The 18,531-nt window shown below is 33.9% G+C and overlaps 2 protein-coding genes across 5 annotated transcripts; one reads left to right on the top strand and one right to left on the bottom strand.

The window, feature by feature from the left end:
- The first annotated feature begins 551 nt into the window (after positions 1-551).
- On the top strand, positions 552-9,000 carry LOC121976257 (protein DEK-like). The gene is made up of 11 exons (XM_042528351.1): positions 552-982; positions 1,095-1,128; positions 3,687-3,766; positions 3,843-3,902; positions 5,404-5,514; positions 5,614-5,688; positions 5,783-5,848; positions 7,101-7,725; positions 8,128-8,225; positions 8,321-8,351; positions 8,457-9,000. Exons 1-11 carry the CDS (start codon positions 581-583, stop codon positions 8,630-8,632), a joined length of 1,758 nt encoding a protein of 585 aa, XP_042384285.1. The 5' UTR covers positions 552-580; the 3' UTR covers positions 8,633-9,000.
- Positions 9,001-10,015: 1,015 nt separating this feature from the next.
- On the bottom strand, positions 10,016-17,066 carry LOC121976256. 4 transcript variants are annotated; one of them, XM_042528347.1, is made up of 4 exons: positions 16,818-17,066; positions 14,223-16,555; positions 13,940-14,095; positions 10,016-10,424 (listed from the first exon to the last, which is right to left on the bottom strand). In XM_042528347.1, the coding sequence occupies exon 2, from the start codon at positions 16,515-16,517 to the stop codon at positions 14,235-14,237; it is 2,283 nt and encodes a 760-aa protein (XP_042384281.1). In that variant the 5' UTR covers positions 16,518-16,555; positions 16,818-17,066; the 3' UTR covers positions 10,016-10,424; positions 13,940-14,095; positions 14,223-14,234. The 4 variants fall into 4 exon arrangements, with proteins under 4 accessions (XP_042384281.1, XP_042384283.1, XP_042384282.1 ...); XM_042528349.1 differs by having other exon boundaries at positions 10,016-10,421; XM_042528348.1 differs by having other exon boundaries at positions 13,945-14,095.
- Positions 17,067-18,531: the final 1,465 nt, after the last annotated feature.

Raw genomic sequence — 18,531 nt, 5'->3', positions numbered from 1 at the left:
TTAAACAAATAGATTCATCATAATCTATCAATTATAATGAAACCATTCTTTGATCGGTAAATCTAGAGGATCCGTCTATTATTTTCCTTAGTTTTTATTTTAGTCCTCTCAAGTAAACACTAAACAGTGATTAAAATAAACCAATTTAATTTAGTAAAAATTTATTTACATATATCTTTGTTTTGTTAAATGTTTCTAATTTCTAAATACATCAAATTGAAAATGTTAATGATTTCAAATATTGTTTATCTACGAAATTTGGGCAAATTTGGGCGTCCCGCCCTCAATTTCCGCATGAAATTTTAAATCCATTTATTTATTATCTTTCCATCGATAAACGTGCCATCAAGATCCAGTGCTCCTTTTCTCTCTTCATCCCCAAGACGTTCCAGGTCGCACAACACTAAACTGTCAAATAGAAACGCCTATTGACTTGTTGACCCCACTAAGGTTGGGTAGTTCATTGGTTGTTAACAGGATACAGGGAAAGGTTAACCATACTGCATCCGTGAGTGTTTCCGCCCTCCAAAACCCCTCGCTCCGAGTCTCACTGGTTTCGTCTCGTTTAGGGTTTTCGTCCATGGATTCTGATTCTGGAGTGGTAGCGGAAGAGATCAAGAACGCGGTCGGCGGATCTGGTGATGGCGACGCTGAGCGAGAAGTCGACGAGCAGAAGGGCGAGGATGGCTCGACGGGTGGGGCCGGAGGTGATGAAGAGGGCAAGAAGGTAGAGGAAGAAGGTGGCGATGGGACGGCCGAGGTGGCGAAGGGGGGTAAGCGGAAACGAGGGAGAGGAAGAATTGCGCGGGAGAAGAGCGGGGAGGTGGAGGAGGAAGGGACGGCGAAGAGAAAGCGTCGGTCGGTTGCGAAGGAAGCGGCCACGCCGGTGGAGAGGCCGTCGAGGGAACGTAAAAGGGTCGAAAGGTTCGCTGCTATGTCTCCGCGCAAAACCTCGGTGCCGAAGACACCGTCGTTCGAGCAGGTTAGCCGAAGTTCCTTGCTTGAACGAAAACCTCCCAGTGATTTTCCTCTGTTCAATTCGACCGATTTCTTGTAGCTGTTCTTGATATCGTTATATTTTCTGTGGATTTTAGGGCTCTGGCCAGAAGCTGAAAGACATACCAAATGGTACTACCTTTCCCAACTCGTTCTACACTTTGTTCTCACCCTTTAGTCGCTTTATGTATTGGAATTAAGTTGATCTTTAAGCGCCTTCTTGGATCATTTGCAACATAGATAGGAAAGTCACCTTTTTGCTATTTTTTTTTTACTAGTGAAACATTTTGTTTTCAATTGCTTGAATGTATGATTTCGTGAAAATAGCAATGAAAGTAAAGGACAGCTCTTTCAAGTTTGGGAACAAAACATCAACAAAAATGTGGGAGAAAAACTCACCCCTGAATTATCAATATTAACTATTGTCAATAAGTAGAGAGCAAAGTAGTTACTTCTCATTAAATGATAGAAAAAACATGAGTGTCTGTGTGTTTCTCTCTGAATATTTTATATGACCTAGGGAAAGTAACGTTTTTATAAGTTTATTACAAGACTTAGACAATTAATCTGAGTGTTGAGCAAATCAAGAATTAACATATACCTAGAGCCGAGTTAGTCAGTAGCTTTACCCTTTATTCCTCAAGTACAGTGGAGTTCATAGTGTTTGGGTGGTTGGTAACTGTGTGCAAATATTGATTGATTAATGATATCTGTATGGTTAAAGTGATATTTTTATTTGGTGACTGGGAGACAAACTATAATTGGGAGTTGGGACTAATATGTTTTCTTGTTGTGGTAGGAGGTAAATGATGTAAAATGTTTGGCAACTAAGTGGCAACATGTACACAGAGTTAATATAGTAGATATGAACTTGTTGGGACGGATATGTCTAGTAGATTAAAATTCCTTGATCAATGGTGGTTAATATAATCAAAATTAATGATAGTAGTAGATTGAGTTTAATAACAACAAACGAACTACATGCTGATTGTATCCCATCATACAATTTTTTTGTACTGATAATATCTAGATGTTTTATGTGACGTACATGTAAATTCAAAACAACAACCCATGTTAATCCCAACTATTTGGGCTTTACATGAATATTATTCCTTATCGATCTCTATGAAAGACCAAATTCCTAAATGCTAATATTTATAATATTCAATCTCCTGAATCACTTTGAAGTTCTAATCATGTTAGGTGTTCTTATTCCTCATAGTACTGTTTGAACATGGTCATGTTATCTTAACTTAATTTCTCTTCTTGTATGATCTATTGGAGATTTGGAGTTGCACCTTGTTGCTCTCAGATTCTAGAGATTTTTTAAATATTCTTTCTGGTGAACTTACATGTGTATCTTAACATTCTCATCTTTGCTCCTCAATTGTTTTTCCACGCTCCTTACTATTGTCATATCTTCTGACAATAAAGAATGATAGATACCATTTTTCTTGTAGCCTTAGGGGCACATTATAATCGAACAAGAGACTTCATATTCTTTTTTCATTTCAATCATCCAAACATATCTTCAGAAATGTCTTTTTTTTCTGGATAATAGATCTAAGATTAAGGTTTAAAATTTCAACCCATGTTGAGGTTTTGGTCCCATACGAGAATGATATGGTTTTAGTTTCGTATCATCCTGTGTTGATACGGTTTTGGTATGTTTTATTTATATATAATAATTATAAGATAAATATGTGTATGGTGTATATAAAAATAAGTTGTATATTGATTTTGTATAAGTTTTTAATTATTGAACAATTTAATATTATTAGAAAAAATAATTAAATATAGTTTTTTAAAGAAAAACTATTTATAATAATAAGTATATAAATTAATACAAAGATATTACTTTATATATAATAATTATATAAATTAAATAATATTTATTTTAAATAGTAAAAAATATCAAGTAAAAAAATTACAAAATAATAAAAAAAATTATCAGAATATAAATCTAATTTATTAGATTTTTTTAAAAAATTAGAATTTTTAAAAAAATTTAAATGAAATTTAAAATAATACAAAATAATAAAAAAATATATTAGAATATAAATCAGAATTATTATATTTTTTAAAATTTGTAAATGAAATTTAAAACATTAAAAAACAATTTTCCAGAATATTAATTAATAAAATTTATTAAATTTAAATTGTTTAAATTAATTAAACAGAAAATTAAATTTGGGAAAAGAAATGCTGTGGGGTGTCGTGGCGGATCGCTAGGGGGTGTCCGGTGGCGCTAGAAGAGTCTCGCGACGACTCTTATGACGCATTCAAGATGGAGATGCCTCTGGTGCTAGTTTCGTCCACTCGGCAGAATGGTAAAAACGTCCGCACGGAATGACATTTCATTTGCTGTCCAAGATATCTAACATTATTTGCAGTTCTTGTCCATCCATCTTAACAATTGCCTATTTCCTAGATAAAAGCTCTACGGACGATAAAATCCTGGGACTGCATTAAATTTGATGCATTAGTTTTTGGATCTAGCTCATGGAAATAAAGTTTTATACAGGGTCATCTTTAATCTAATGAAGAAGAAAATTCTTTTGTGAGATGACATAAGTAGATGTTTATTAAAGCTTATTTGTAATAGAGAGTCGGACTCATTTTGTTTTCTTTAGCTCTTTTTTTTTTGCAAACTATTCTTACTTTTTTAATGACATTGCTACATGCTTTAGTTTCATTCAAGCTGTCTAAACGAAAAGCGGATGAGAATCTTCGAGCTCTTCACTCCCTTCTCTTTGGAAGGAAATCGACTGTAAGATTCTGCAATCACTGTGCTTTTATACATATGATTACTATTTCATTCCTGGAATAATTTAAATATCATTCAGGTACATTATCTTAAGAGAAATATCCTGCAGTTCTCTGGATACGTTTGGAGTCAAAATGAGGTAATTATTCTAGTCTTTCCATTTTTTATCATGTTGTAGGAGCACAAATGAAAATAACTATATATTATATACTCTTAGATCTAACACAACAAAAATGTCAACCACAGTCATTAGTATGATGTTAGTGCTTCATTAGTTAGTCAGATTATCATTAATGCATATAAGCCGTTTAGAAGCTTCTGTATGGCAAAAGCAAAACTGACTCGGTATCAAAGAAACATTGGATGGATAACTGCTGATCCAGATTCCAATAGTGCTGATAGATTTCACAGGATTTAACATATTCTTTCTTTACTTTAGGCTTATCATGTTGTAGCCATAGCAACTGTTTCTTATCTTCCTTTCTACTGCCAACTTATACATCTGTCAGGATGCATGATATACATAATATTTAGGGGGTTTTAGACATATTTTTTGTTATCTTCTACAGTAAATTATTTTGCTCCATTTGTTCTCCCAATTCCAATCCTATCGAGCATACTAAACCTGTTCTAGCAATACTATGAGTTTCTTATCTTCTGGCCATAAAACTTGTTGGGTTTGACAACCAAATTTTCTAGTAGGAGATGAACTAGAACCATGTATCTTGTTGTCATGTTTTCTTTGTTGGCAGGGAGCTAGACCATAGTTTTTTACTAAATGGTGTCAGCAAAAAATCTGATATTAATATTGTGAACTATTCTTTTGAACTTATCATGGTCAAATTATGTGTTTTGTTCAGGAAAAACAGAGAATAAGGGTGAAAGCAGTTCTCTGGATACGTTTGGAGTCAAAATGAGGTAATTATTCTAGTCTTTCCATTTTTTATCATGTTGTAGGAGCACAAATGAAAATAAATATAAAATTATATACTCTCAGATCTAACACAACAAAAATGTCAACCACAGTCATTAGTATGATGTTAGTGCTTCATTAGTTAGTCAGATTATCATTAATGCATATAAGCCGTTTAGAAGCTTCTGTAGGGCAAAAGCAAAACTGACTCGGTATCAAAGAAACATTGGATGGATAACTGCTGATACAGATTCCAATAGTGCTGATAGATTTCACAGGATTTAACATATTCTTTCTTTAGTTTAGGCTTATCATGTTGTAGCCATAGCAACTGTTTCTTATCTTCCTTTCTACTGCCAACTTATACATCTGTCAGGATGCATGATATACATAATTTTTAGGGGGTTTTAGACATATTTTTTGTTATCTTCTACGGTATATTATTTTGCTCCATTTGTTCTCCCAATTCCAATCCTATCGATCATACTAAACCCGTTCTATCAATACTATGAGTTTCTTATCTTCTGGCCATAAAACTTGTTGGGCTTGACAACCAAATTTTCTAGTAGGAGATGAACTAGAACCATGTATCTTGTTGTCATGTTTTCTTTGTTGGCAGGGAGCTAGACCATAGTTTTTTACTAAATGGTGTCAGCAAAAAATCTGATATTAATATTGTGAAGTATTCTTTTGAACTTATCATGGTCAAATTATGTGTTTTGTTCAGGAAAAACAGAGAATAAGGGTGAAAGAAAAACTTGACAAGTATAATAAGGAAAGATTGCTTGATTTCTGTGATCTACTCGATATTCATGCAGTAAAGACCACTACCAAAAAGGTACACAGTACAATTGTGTTTTATTTTTTATTTTACATCAATCAGTAACCATATATGATGAGTTTCCCAGAAAATTCACCTTTAGTTCATGTTTTTCAGGAAGAAATTGTATCAAATTTAATGGAATTTTTGGAGTCGCCTTGTATTACTAGAGATGTAATACTAACAGAAAAGGTTAAGGATTTGTAATTTTGATCTAATGTTCCGGACTTCTATATTTAGTTCTTTAAGAGATCTAGCATCCATAATATATTGTTGTTACTACTAGAAAGGGAAGAGGGGGAGGCGGTCAAAAGGAACGTCTGGAGAAATACCTTCAGAAAAAAGTACTAAGGTCTGTTTTTTAAGTATTATGTATTTCTTACAAATATGAGCAATTGGTTATTGGCTTGGTTAAGGAGAAATTTATTTTTGGATTTAGTTTGCATATGATATTTGTCTTGGCACTCAACACAGGCAAGACTAGCAGTACTCTTCTTTCATTCTAAGTACTTAACATGTCTGGAAATTGATTAGTCAAGGTGTTTTTGTGATACTTGTAGTTTTTTATTCTTCTCTCTTTCATCGATGTACAAATGTGCTAAACTTTTCTAAAACATATAGTATTTGCCTTCTTTGTTCGTTCAGTAGTGAAGAATTTGGTTCCATTCTAATCCTTTAATTGTTCAGATAACATGTAAAATAGTTGTAAATAACATGTCCTGTTTTGGTATTCAGATAAGTAGTCTGTTGTCATTCATTGATCAGAATTTGATTAGATCAAGAAGTTTATAGAACCTGATGTATCCTCTTTCATGTCGGCTAAATATTGATTTCAGCTTGTTCTTTTAAGTAAAGGGTGTTGTATATTAAACAAACAATAAAATTTTGCACATATTTTTGGTTATAATTAAAATTATAAATATTGTCAAAATAGCCTAATGGACTACTTTAGGGCATAAGAAACTGTTATTATCGCTTGTAACGTGTGTGACTGCTTACCATTGCCAAGAGTGTAACAAAATATTTGCAATCCTCGAAAATGTTTTGAAGAAACCAAGCAAGAACTTGCTTTTTTTCTGGAAATTATTGATGGTTGTTTAGCAATCAATAAACACACTGATGCTATTCCATCGATCGTGTGGGCCTTTCAGGACCTTGCATAAACCTTGTCCTATAATGGGTGCTTTGGATTTCTGGAAAAGTAACCTTTAGCAGTTTGAATTCTATCGAAACGAAAATAAAATAGACTGTATCAGCCTGATTACAATCTTTAGAAAGTGTTCCAGCACAGTAGAAGGATTGTCTGCAAGTTTTGACCATCTGATTTTTTTTCTGTTATTACTTGGAGGGTCATTAAATTTTAAAAGCAATAATAATGGTCAAAATAATAGCACATTTGAAATCTTTGTCCAATTGGATAGTAAGATCAAGTGATCAATTCCTGGCCATAATTACTTTGGATAGTTAGATTAAATCCTTCAATGTGTATGATCAACCATTTTCATTTTTGATCTGGTTGATTATCCAAGTTTCATGTTTTGATGAATAATTTCTGTTCTGTATGTTTAAGACAGTCAACCTGATGGGTTCCTCTTTTTGTACAGAAACTAAGAACGAGTAACCAACAATCCACTGCAGATGAGAATGGTGACAATGAAGAGAACGTTGCTGGTGATGCAAAGGATGAGATGCATGACGGCGAAGATGATGGGGAGTCTCAAGAAGAGAGTGATCATGATAAGAGTGAAGAAGAGGAAGAACAAGATGAGCCTGCTCCAACCAATAAAAGTTCTGTTGCTAAGCAAACAAAGAAGAACATTGCACCATCTGAAGAGAAGAGCAAAGTTACTCCTGTCAAACAGATGGCTTCCGGTAAACGTTCTTCAGAAGATGATTTAGATGTATCTAGTGAAGATGATCCAAGTTCACCCCCAGAAAGCAAAAAAGATTCCAATAGGGAGATGAATGAACCGGAAAGGAAGGTCTCAGCAAAAGAAAAAAGGTCAAGACGAAATAAGTCTGCTAGAGGCACTAAAAGTACCTCTACATCTTCTGCTAAAAAAAGTGATTCTTTGGATGATAGTGAGTCTGAACCACCTCCAGACTCAAAAAGCAAAAAAGTAGGTAGAAAAGGCCGGACTAAGGAGAAAACTCCATCCAAGAAGGAAGCAACCGGCAAGACAAAAATATCCAAATCAGAGTCAAAGGAAACAGCAAATAAAAAACGAGGTAGATTGTTTTTTTTTCCATGTCAAAGTCAGATAACTAACTGTTTTATTAATATTCTTTTTCTGATAACAAAAGATTTCTGCCCTATCTGAAGATTTATGTTATTTGGAAGTCCCTTTTTTTTTAAATTATTATTTCAATTGATGAATACTCATTATCTAAATGCAATTGACAAGGTTATAGAGATATTTCTATGTGCCATTTTGGACCAAAGTTAATTTGTGCTATAATATTGCATTCTTTGAGGAACTATAGGCTTGGTAAAACAGTGGCTATGGGTAATGCTAATTTCAAGTATTGAGTGTGATTTATGTTTGAAAATCATGGATATATTTCTAACACTATTTTGTCTTGTTTGGATTAATTTTTTCTTCATTGCTGATTATCTGGTCATGAAATTAGGAAAATCTAAGCTAAGTGAGGCTAAGAAGAATGAACCCAGCACTGAGGAATTGCATTCTGTTGTTAGTAAGATATTAAAAGAAGTGGATTTCAACACTGTAAGTTGCTTCAGACTTCTTGCTTGATGCTTCAGTTTTTGACTTTTTTTTCCTTGTTGATATTTCTAATCGTCAAAAACATCCTTGGGGTACAGGCAACTTTGGCTGATATTTTGCGGCAGTTAGGTATGATTTTTCTGGGTTTAACAACTCTACTAATTAACACTACAATCTAGGACAAAATAGGGATGAACATATTGAAAGTTGATGCATGAAATAAACTGCTAACAGGGGCTCACTTCAACACCAATCTGATGGATAGAAAAGCCGAGGTGAAGCGCATAATTGAAGATGTCATCAATAACATGACTGATGAGGAGGATGAAGAAGGTGCAGAAGACGATGCTGAGAATGATGATGATGCTGATGATGCAAAAGAAGATTCTGATAGAGATGATCAAAAGTAACCCCTGGAGTGATGTGTATCTGTAGCTTACTTTTAGCGTGATGATGCTCTCTCCTCTCATCGGAGTGACTCCCGAAGACCTAACCATTTGACAAATATATATCTGCTCGGCTGAAGTTAAAATCATGTTGTTTGACTAGTTCATGTACAATAGCCTTGTCTTTTACTAAAATGTTTTGGTAGCTAGATACTTCTGACTTAAACATGCAATAATTAGGCTTATGTTGTCTTTCCCCTTTTAACTATCAGTGAAAGACCTCTCTACTTCTCATGTTTGTTGCAGTCTTGGCTTCATGTACTTCTGCACTGTAACATTCAGCTTTTTTACATGAAGCAAGGAAGATGTTGTAGTGATTCTTTGGATTCCAATTGTCATCGTCTATTGTGTTAATGCTGTGTTTCATTTTTTTTTTTGATAATTCAAGTGCTTAAATTTCACCCGATTAATTTCAGAGATAGATGACTCTTTGGTTCGCATATTGAAAAAACCCGGAGTATAATTTATATAATGATGTGATTCACTCTTATTTCTATTGGAATGAGTTTTCCTATTTTAGAGTTTGAGAGTGATTTGAATGAGTCATTCGTTATTTCATCTATATATATATATATATAGGCTTTGCTTACTAATTTTAAAAATAGACATTATCCATATTCAAAAATCAATCTCTAAAATATTCATTCTATTTAAAATTTGAATCTTAATCATCTTATTAATTCTCTAAATGTTTTATCATTGCATCACGCTTGAAGATTTATTTATTAATAATGAGTGTCAGAGTTGAGTTTGATTGTGTTTAAATTTAGAGCTATGATATGTTTAAAGAAAAATCTCAACTAAATATTTAAAGATAGACACATAAATTTATGGTCCATCATATCATTTTTTTAATGAATTCCATCATTTTATATGTCTATTTTTAAATATTTTATTGAGATTCTTTATTTGAACATATCATTTTTCTTAAATTTATTTATTTTTTTTGAACTTGTTTAATTTTTATATATTTTTAAGGATGGTCTAAGATTACAAAAATTATAGATCATTAAAATTTTAAATATGTAAATAAAAAATCAACTTTATAATTAAATTTTATATGAATTAAATTACCTTCTGATCCATTCGATTGTTGTTTCACACATTCTCACCTTCAACTAAACAAAATGTAATATTTTAATAAAGTTTGATAACCACTCGAATCGCAAGAGGCTTATGACTTGTGTATATCAACATGAACCCTAAAAATTTAATCAAACAATAAATGTTTGATATCTGTTTAACTCTAGTAAGGTTTTAATAAGAAAAATGCAATTTATGATATTGCATTTAGTATAACATACAAAAGGAGAGCTGGATTGAGCAGAACTCGAAATTCTTCATTCGTAAAAGCCCAACCGAGATATTTGTCGTTGTTTAAATGAAAAAACAGTTTCCACAAGGCTTGCTGAGCAACACAGGAACAAACTGTAGACTAAACAGATTCTAATATATATATTTTTCGAGCTATAGGAATAACCAAAAAGACCCAGGAAACAGTAGATTTCAGGAGACTAACAAAATATACACAATATGTCAGATACTTGCGATGAAGAAACTACTAAAACCTATATGGCAAAGGTTCCCAAAAAAAGGATGGTATTCGCGATGAAGAGACTACTGAAATCTATATGCCAAAGGTTCCCAAAAAGAATGAACCCGAGAGATGCCCCATCAAAACCTGAAGTCTACCAGATGGAAGGCACTGGTTAGTGATCATAAGCTTGTCTTCAGTGTATCAGCTCATTTCAAGCTGCTGAAATAAAACAGAACAGCAAGAGTTAGCATACAACAATAATAGCAAAAAAAATAAAACAAAGAAACCATGGTTTTGTTCGATTACTAGATTAGAATGAACACATGGAAAGGTGTAGTTGAGTAACAATTCAAAGTGCAAATTTATTTTCAATAATAGAAACAAGTTTCAGCATCTTTTTCTTGAGCGGAAGAAAAGAGGAGGAAATTAACTCAAAAACAATGCATGTAAATGATGAAACTCCATTAGTTTTGAGTCCCTCTTTTCCTTCTTCCATACACGTAAATGGACCATTAGCAAACTATGTGGTCTGCTAAAATTGACTACGCGGCCACATATGTGAAACAAGCACACTTCGCAGGTCTCATTGTTCACAAATTAAAAGTATATATTGCAAAGGAATAATATTATTGCATTCAAATTGATGAAAGTGATCGTACATGATACATATAGATATTGTAACATAAATAGATGCAAATACACCTAGGAATATCAGATATCCAAAAACAATCAAAGATGAACCGAATGAAATTAGTGTAAATAATAACATGATCCACTATTGTCATACCTTCATCTAGGCAACATGCATCAACAAGATATGCAGATATTAAAATTTTAGGTGCCTTTTTTCTAAATGAATTTTATTAGAGATGCAAATTTCAACTCAAAAGATAAGTTCTGTGATCATAAATGTATTCTCCCCTTTATATAAATCACCTTAAACTAATAAGAGAGAGAAAATAATGGAATCATACGAATTTAACCATACTGATGGATTGTGGCAAGCAGTAATGTGACATCATTTAAAAATGAGGACAGTGCATCGAATGTCTTTAGTATGTATGGCACAAATTGTCCATGTCAAAGACAATACTATCATAAACGATCAATAAAGTCCTAATTTTATTTCCATAAAATCGATCATGTTTGCTATTTAAGGTGAAGCACCATCCCAAATCATGGACTCATATCAATTGGTTTGTTTCAATTATAAACTACTAACTTTTGCTAGAGAAGGTAAAATCTAAAATGAGAACCAATGATGACCAGTAAAAGAAACAAACAGTTTAAAAATAAAATAAAATAACTAAAGAGGAAGGAGAAATAATATTAATTTCATTTAAGCAAAAGGACAATTTAAGTAAGCAGATAATTCTCATTGAGGAAATACCAAAATAATAGTTTAAATTAGCAGAGACTCCTTAACAAATCAAGCTAAAGTACAGATAGATATTAGTAAAAAGAAAACCCCCATGGTATTAATCGAATTGGATTGGCAAAATTGGGGTCAGGATATAACCATTTTATAAAATTTAGAAAAAATAAATAATAAAGGAAATTTTGTAGTAGAATCTGATTTTTAGTGATATTTAATTAATATAACTTAATTATCAATTTATAATAAAATTCACATCATTTACATATTGTACAATTTGTTCAACCATCTAACTGCCTATAGTACTCTAAAATTATTAATACATAATATTGCAATATTAATCAACTAAATAGTTAAAAGAATATAAATGAACTAAATAACAGATAATTAATAACAATTTCAATTGCTAGTTATTACTTAAATTAATAAGTTGAATAAGTAAATTTCACAACTATTAATAGTGAATATCAAATTATTATTAATATCACATAAACAAACAGAAAATTATATCATATTTTTAATATACTTATCATATTAAATAATTAATAAATATAATAACATAAAGAAAAATGGTAGTATTTATCATTTAATAGATATTGATAATTAATAATCATATATTGACAACATTTTCATAAATAGTTGTAGATTCATATTCCTAGTTTTTGGGGGAAAAAAAAACTCCTCCCATAATTTGAGGACGGGCTATGAGGGGTATCTTGAGTGTAATCACCTTTGCTACAATATTAGTAAACCTAGTTATGCAGGAATTTGTGAACAGGCACCCTATCCATGTTCCTTCCCAAATAAAGAACAAGTATGCACAACAGCATTTAGAGGAAGATCTCTTATCCAATTAGTAATATTCTACAAGTAGAAAATGTCAAGATGTGGACACGGCCACAACATGAAGCACTACTATTGACTGCTTGGGATAGCCAACATTTCACTGCTTCCAAGGTTTCATATTCTCAAACTACTCATCTAAATTTTCCATGGCAGTAGAAATAGTCCACTGGAATCTAAAGCAACTTCCATAAAAACATTCTATGTCTTAGACAAACACAAGTGAAATTTTATGATAATAAACATGAAGTTGGCCAAATGCTGATATGGAACGTCTTGGCATATGTATAGCAAAGGTTGTAGGCAAATGTTATAAAAAAAAAGTAACATATCAAATTTATCATCAATGAGGAAACAAACTCAAAGATAGCAACGCTTGCTCTTATATAAGAACTGAAAGCCCTAGTCCAGGTAGCTTTCATAACATGTAGAAATTGAGGAAAAGAAAAATTGTATTCCTTGTTTTTAAAGATAATATGTATGATATATAATAACTCAATTAGACCTTAAACCTAATACGTCAAACAGGGAGCTAACCCCATTAGAAAATATAGACGTGTCTAATAATTCAAATACATTTAACACGCCTTCAGATGAAGGTACGGATGTATCTATTCAGTTTGTTACATAACTAGAAAATATAGGCCAAGGCATGATAAAAATGAAAAACATATTGCTAGCGTGCATGACAACACATACAGGCATTAAATCCTTGGCATCAGAGCAGCAAGTTGATAAAGTGAGGATGAATTGGTTTCCTGTATTAGATTAATAGAGTTATAAGTTTAATGGATTTGGTCTCATACTAACCGTTCTAGGTTTAGGAGTTTGTCACAAGTCTATGTAAATCCATGTAAAATCCCAAAATTCTAGGTAGTATCAAAGCCCTTTCCAGGATTAAAATTTTTAGAAGGTTTTTCATAGAGGGTGGCTGCCAATGCCCCCCTCATCTCTCATTTCTTTTCTCTCACTCATCCTTTATTTTCCTTTTTGTTGGCTTTGCAATCCTATAGCTCATCTGCTTCTGGCCCAACATGATGGGTTCTTGTTTCGTGGTTGTAACTTGTGCTCCCACAAGCAGATCCTAGCACTGCTAGACCTCAAATGAAGAACGTCTGGTAATGTGTTGGGGTTATGGACAATAAAGACGGATAGCAGGCTTTAGCACGTGTCGTTTTTTTTTCCACGATTTTCAAAAAATACACGCAGAGGAAATAACGCAAAGACAAACACAATGCTTTTGAACCTTTGCCAATTATCAAACACAAGTTCGATTATCTAGTGCTTCCAGCACCAACGCTACGTATGACTAATAATTCACAATGCATTTAACAAGAATGATGGGCAAGCATGACATCCACAATCATACAAATGACAAAATACAAAAAATAAAGGGGATTTCTAAACTTTGCATAAAACAGAAGTTCATACAACAAAAATTAATGAAATAAAAGTACAGCAATGAAAAAGTTAGCTATATAAAAATGATCAACAGATAAGGGATGTTGGCTGTCACCTCACCAATATAACAAGGCAGGAATTAAGGAACCACCAGTAGATGCTTTGCGAAATAGAATGCTTAATTTCTTAATCAAATGAATATTCTAACTCCAACTAATTTTAGTTTGCAGACAAAAAATTGGACCAGCCAGATAAGATCTCCCACAGCAAACTGCAAAAAAGAAGGGGGGAAAGGCTTTATCTAAGTCGTCTAACAATCTTCCATATTTTATAGCATCAGAAACTAAATGACTAAATGCATAATGAAACAAAATGATTCTGCTATGTCAAGAATATACCAAGTTAAACAACTAGGTAACTGTTAGTTTAATGGCCTCTGCCACGGCTTCTGTTTTACTATCATGGATTATCTGCAGAAGTTCTGTAGGAGTTGCTGCAGGGTCTAGCTCAAAGAATCCCTTCGGAGCATTCTCAGCTTCTTCACCGGTCAGTAAATATGAAGGTACTTGATGTGAAAAGCAAAACATCTCTGCCCTTTGGATTCTCTTTACTTCCTTGGGATCTGTGTTAGGCCTAAATACTGTTCTAAATCCAGAAACTTTCAACAAAGGATTAACAGATACACCGTGTTCTTCATTATAATCTTCGAGTACTTCAACCATATCATACTTGTAGATCACATCATCAGGAGTATGTTCATTCCATTCTGGAGACCAATTTCGGTAAAGAGCCCAGGTATCACCTTTTCTCGGGACAATTTTTATGACACCACGCGGTCCCTTTTCCCACCTAACCTTGTGCGAGAAAATATTTATGGTAGTATTCACCTCAGATCGTCCTATTCTGAAATCACCACAGCTCTTTGGAAAACCAGATGCAACCCAATTTAACGGGCCAAATTCACTATTGGACCTTGACGTCAGATAACTAATGCGGATTTTGAAAGGATTCAAAGTGATAACTTTCTGAACTAATGCATAATAACGAGGCATACCATCCTCATCATCATATGTAGTCCATATTTCATCACCTCGAAAAGATTGCTCTGAACGATCATTATCAAAATCATGAAAATCTGGATCAGGAACATCAATTGACACTGGTTCATTAATCTCACCATCTGAATCAGCGAATTGAGCATTAGGTGAATTGTTCTCATTCAAACATTGTATGGTCTCACTCTTAGGTTCCAGAGTCTGCTTTTGGCCAGTAGCATCCCCATGCACCATATTGTTGCCCTCATCTTTACCAGTTTCACTAAGCTTTTGTTTCTTCTTAGCATTTTCTTTTGCATCAAGTTTCACAGAGGCAGCAGACTTCCACTCTTTTAATTTCACTTCAATTGCTGACTTAGTCATCTCAATCAACATCGTTTTAGTATTAAAAAGACAGAACTGTATGTATGGATTGCTTGGTCTTTCAACCATTCTGGACTTTAATGTGTCACCAAAATTTCCACTCACTCTATTTATCTCAGATGAAGGAAATTGTTGTGTCAGAACTGCTCTTTTATCACTCCCAGGCTCATGACCAATGCTTCGCGCTTGTTTTACAGGTATATTAATGCTTTGACCTGTATTAGGTACCCCAGCGGGATTAGTATTTTTCTTGAGAGCATTAGTTTTCCTGTGAAGATTCACTTCCCTTCTAGCTGCTGTTTGTGCCTCTTCACGGTCTCCCCTTACTTCCTTATAAGTCTGATGGATAACATTTGCAGCCTGTGCAGCAGCAGCTGATGAGGCAGTAGCACAAGCAACTCCTGTACTACAACATAAGGGGTTCCATTTGAAGTTTGAGTGATTGAAAGAAGCTGTATTTGTTCCATTCTGTAGTCCACTAGATTCTTTATTGTGAAGCATTGAGTTACTTTTCACTTGACCTGAGGCATTTTTGCTAGGTGCACTATGATTGGAGTTTGGCTGACTCTGCTGAGAAATTGGCACCGATGATACATATAGGCTAGGAGACTTCGTCTCCTTAGCTAGAAAAGGTTTGTGGCAATTAGGACAAAGAAGGGTATGATTAAGGTACACCTTGAGATACTGATACCGCATGTTGCACTTATCACAAACTGTCCAAAATGTTTCAGGTGTTGATGACTTGCAAGATAGATTCATGGCTGCAGAAACCACTTTAGTCCTACCATTCCCCATGTGTGTGTTTTTAGTGTTTTTGGAGAAATTTGGAAACCCATTACCATTACAAGGAGCAGTTTTGTTTTTGGTTGGTTGGGAAAATTTCTGCAATTTTTGGTCATATAGCATTCTCCTATACTTATCAGATAAGACACTCCATGCCTCGGAAATTAGCTTAAAAGCACCCTCAGCACCAACAGATTTATTCTTGTCAGGATGAAGCAGGAGAGCCAACTTCCTATACTGTTTCTTCACTGTATCTTCATCCGCCATAGAACCCACACAGAGAATAGAATACCAATCGCTCTCCCCATTAGCTTTACGTTCAGACGCAATATAAACATCAAGAGTTGATATCAACTGGATCAGGCCTTCAAGAGCTGGAAAGAGATTTTGGGCCTTTAAGGCAAATTTCTTGGCAGCCACGTAATCCTTTTCCATGAGCTTCTTTTCAGAAATCACCTTTGCCCTAATGGCTTCATCCTTATTGCACTCCATCTTTCAACCTTCTTCCAGTGATTGCAAAGCTCCTCTTCCTGATAGATTTCAGCAACCAAGGTCAAATCAAACTTGCTGCACACTTAGCAATAACCCTCGCAGGAACCATTCAAACGCGATGAGTTCCCAACCCACAAAAAAATGGACAAAATATTGAAAGGTTCTCACTTTACTAAACAGACATTATTGAAAGATCCTCACTTTACTGGAAGAAAAAAACCGCACAAACGAAGTCTCAACTCATCAGCATTTCAAAAAGCTATAAAGAGGACTTGGAGTAGGGGCGCGTGAAACACGTACCTGCCGGAAAAGAAAATGCCCAAACCCTAAACCGTAGGACCTCCAGCGATGGACGGCGAGGCTACCGATTGGGAGGGTGGAAGTGGAGGCGATGGGCGGGGATTTGAGGCAGCGCGATCTCCAATTTGATTTCCCCCCAAATCCGAAAGGCGAAGCCCAAGAAAATGATATAAAACCGCTTTCTTCGCCCAAGTACGAAAATGCCCACAGAGAGAGAGAGAGAGAGAGAGGGACGAAAGAGAGAGAGAAGGAGGTGACTTCCCTCACTTTTGGCCACCATTTATAGAAATAATTTTCTAACCCTAACCTAACCAAATTAGAAAAAAAAACCCTAACTCCAGTTAAATTCTAACCCCAGGAGTGGGGGTCCACTTTCACCTCTTTTTAAATTTTCTAAAAATTATTAGATTTTTTTAAATAGTTTTTTATTCATGTTTAATTTTATTAAGAATTCAAGAATTATTTTTTTTATTCTCATGAAATTTGACTCAATTTGAAAGAAATAAGATATTATTTTTTACTATATATATTTTTTTAAAAATATTCATATAAAAATAGATTAGATTAATGTCAAGATCATTTTAATTCATTATGTAGTTGAAAACATTAGACTCATTTTGAAAGATACAAACAAGAGGAGGATATGGGTTATAAAATTGCATACGAATCCTTTTCTAATGCTAAAGGGTGAAGGTGAAGTTGTTAGCTTACCAGCATTTTTAAGATCTCACACACATTTTGAAAGAGGAAAACTCATAGGACTATTATTCAGCCATAATTGAATAGTCTTCCTAAAAGAGGGTACAAGATAATCGAAAATAACATGTGTATCCATCGAGAATTAAACTATATTTCTCTAGTAGCAAGTCCTGCTCGAGTATTAACTCGGCTACAACCAAGGCTATATACTAGTCTCTTCATTTATACACATTTTCGATCACTTTCCCTTTCCTCCCTCATTGCCAAAATGTGAAATCGTTATCTTAGTGACCCTTCTGAAAAGATTTCACACACTCTGAAAGATGATAAATCATAGGGCTCTTATTTAGCCTTAATCAAAGTCTTCCTAAAAGGGGGCATAAGATAACCAAAAATAGCATTTACATCTATTGAGAATCAAACTATATCTCTCTAGTAACAAGTCTTGCCCGAGTATCAACTCAGCTACAACCGGGGCTATATACTAGTCTCTTCATTTATGCACATCTTCGATCACTTTCCCTTTTCTCCCTCACCACCAAAATGATTTGTCTTAGCTAAATAAACCTATTGGGTCAAGCATAATATGATAATATATAGTTTTGTTGAGTTTAGATTGTTATGTTTGAGAGGTGTCCTAAGACAATCATCTTATGTTTTGTACTATTTATTTTGATAAATAAAGATTCACTATTTGAGTGCACATTATTTATGTATTTGAATGATCTTAAACTCATTTACTGAATGTTCGTAATACGATTCATAGCATGAGAGGATTTGTGATTCGATCATAATAGTGAGTGTCTCTACATGTGTAATTATAAAAGTATTTGAATATTCCTTAGTCAATGAATTGATTTATCTGGACATCATCAATTCTGTGAGACTAACACGGGTTATACTCATTGATTTGACTAAGCAGTTGTTACTCACTAGCTGGAAACATTGGAATGTCGAGAGTAAAACATGGATACTAGTTATGATAACTAGTTCACTAGAGTGACTAGCTGTAAAA

This window comes from Zingiber officinale, chromosome 4B (genome assembly GCF_018446385.1).
Source record: "Zingiber officinale cultivar Zhangliang chromosome 4B, Zo_v1.1, whole genome shotgun sequence".
NCBI lineage: Eukaryota > Viridiplantae > Streptophyta > Magnoliopsida > Zingiberales > Zingiberaceae > Zingiber > Zingiber officinale.
Note: the sequence above shows the minus strand (reverse complement) of the source record. Positions and strands in the feature narration are given on the sequence as shown.

Coding starts and splice junctions, on each gene's coding strand:
- LOC121976257 (XM_042528351.1), top strand. CDS start 581: ATGGATTCTGATTCTGGAGTGGTAGCGGAAGAGATCAAGAACGCGGTC. Junction 983..1,094: donor AGACACCGTCGTTCGAGCAG/GTTAGCCGAAGT, acceptor TGTGGATTTTAG/GGCTCTGGCCAGAAGCTGAA. Junction 5,515..5,613: donor TAAAGACCACTACCAAAAAG/GTACACAGTACA, acceptor CATGTTTTTCAG/GAAGAAATTGTATCAAATTT.
- LOC121976256 (XM_042528347.1), bottom strand. CDS start 16,517: ATGGAGTGCAATAAGGATGAAGCCATTAGGGCAAAGGTGATTTCTGAA.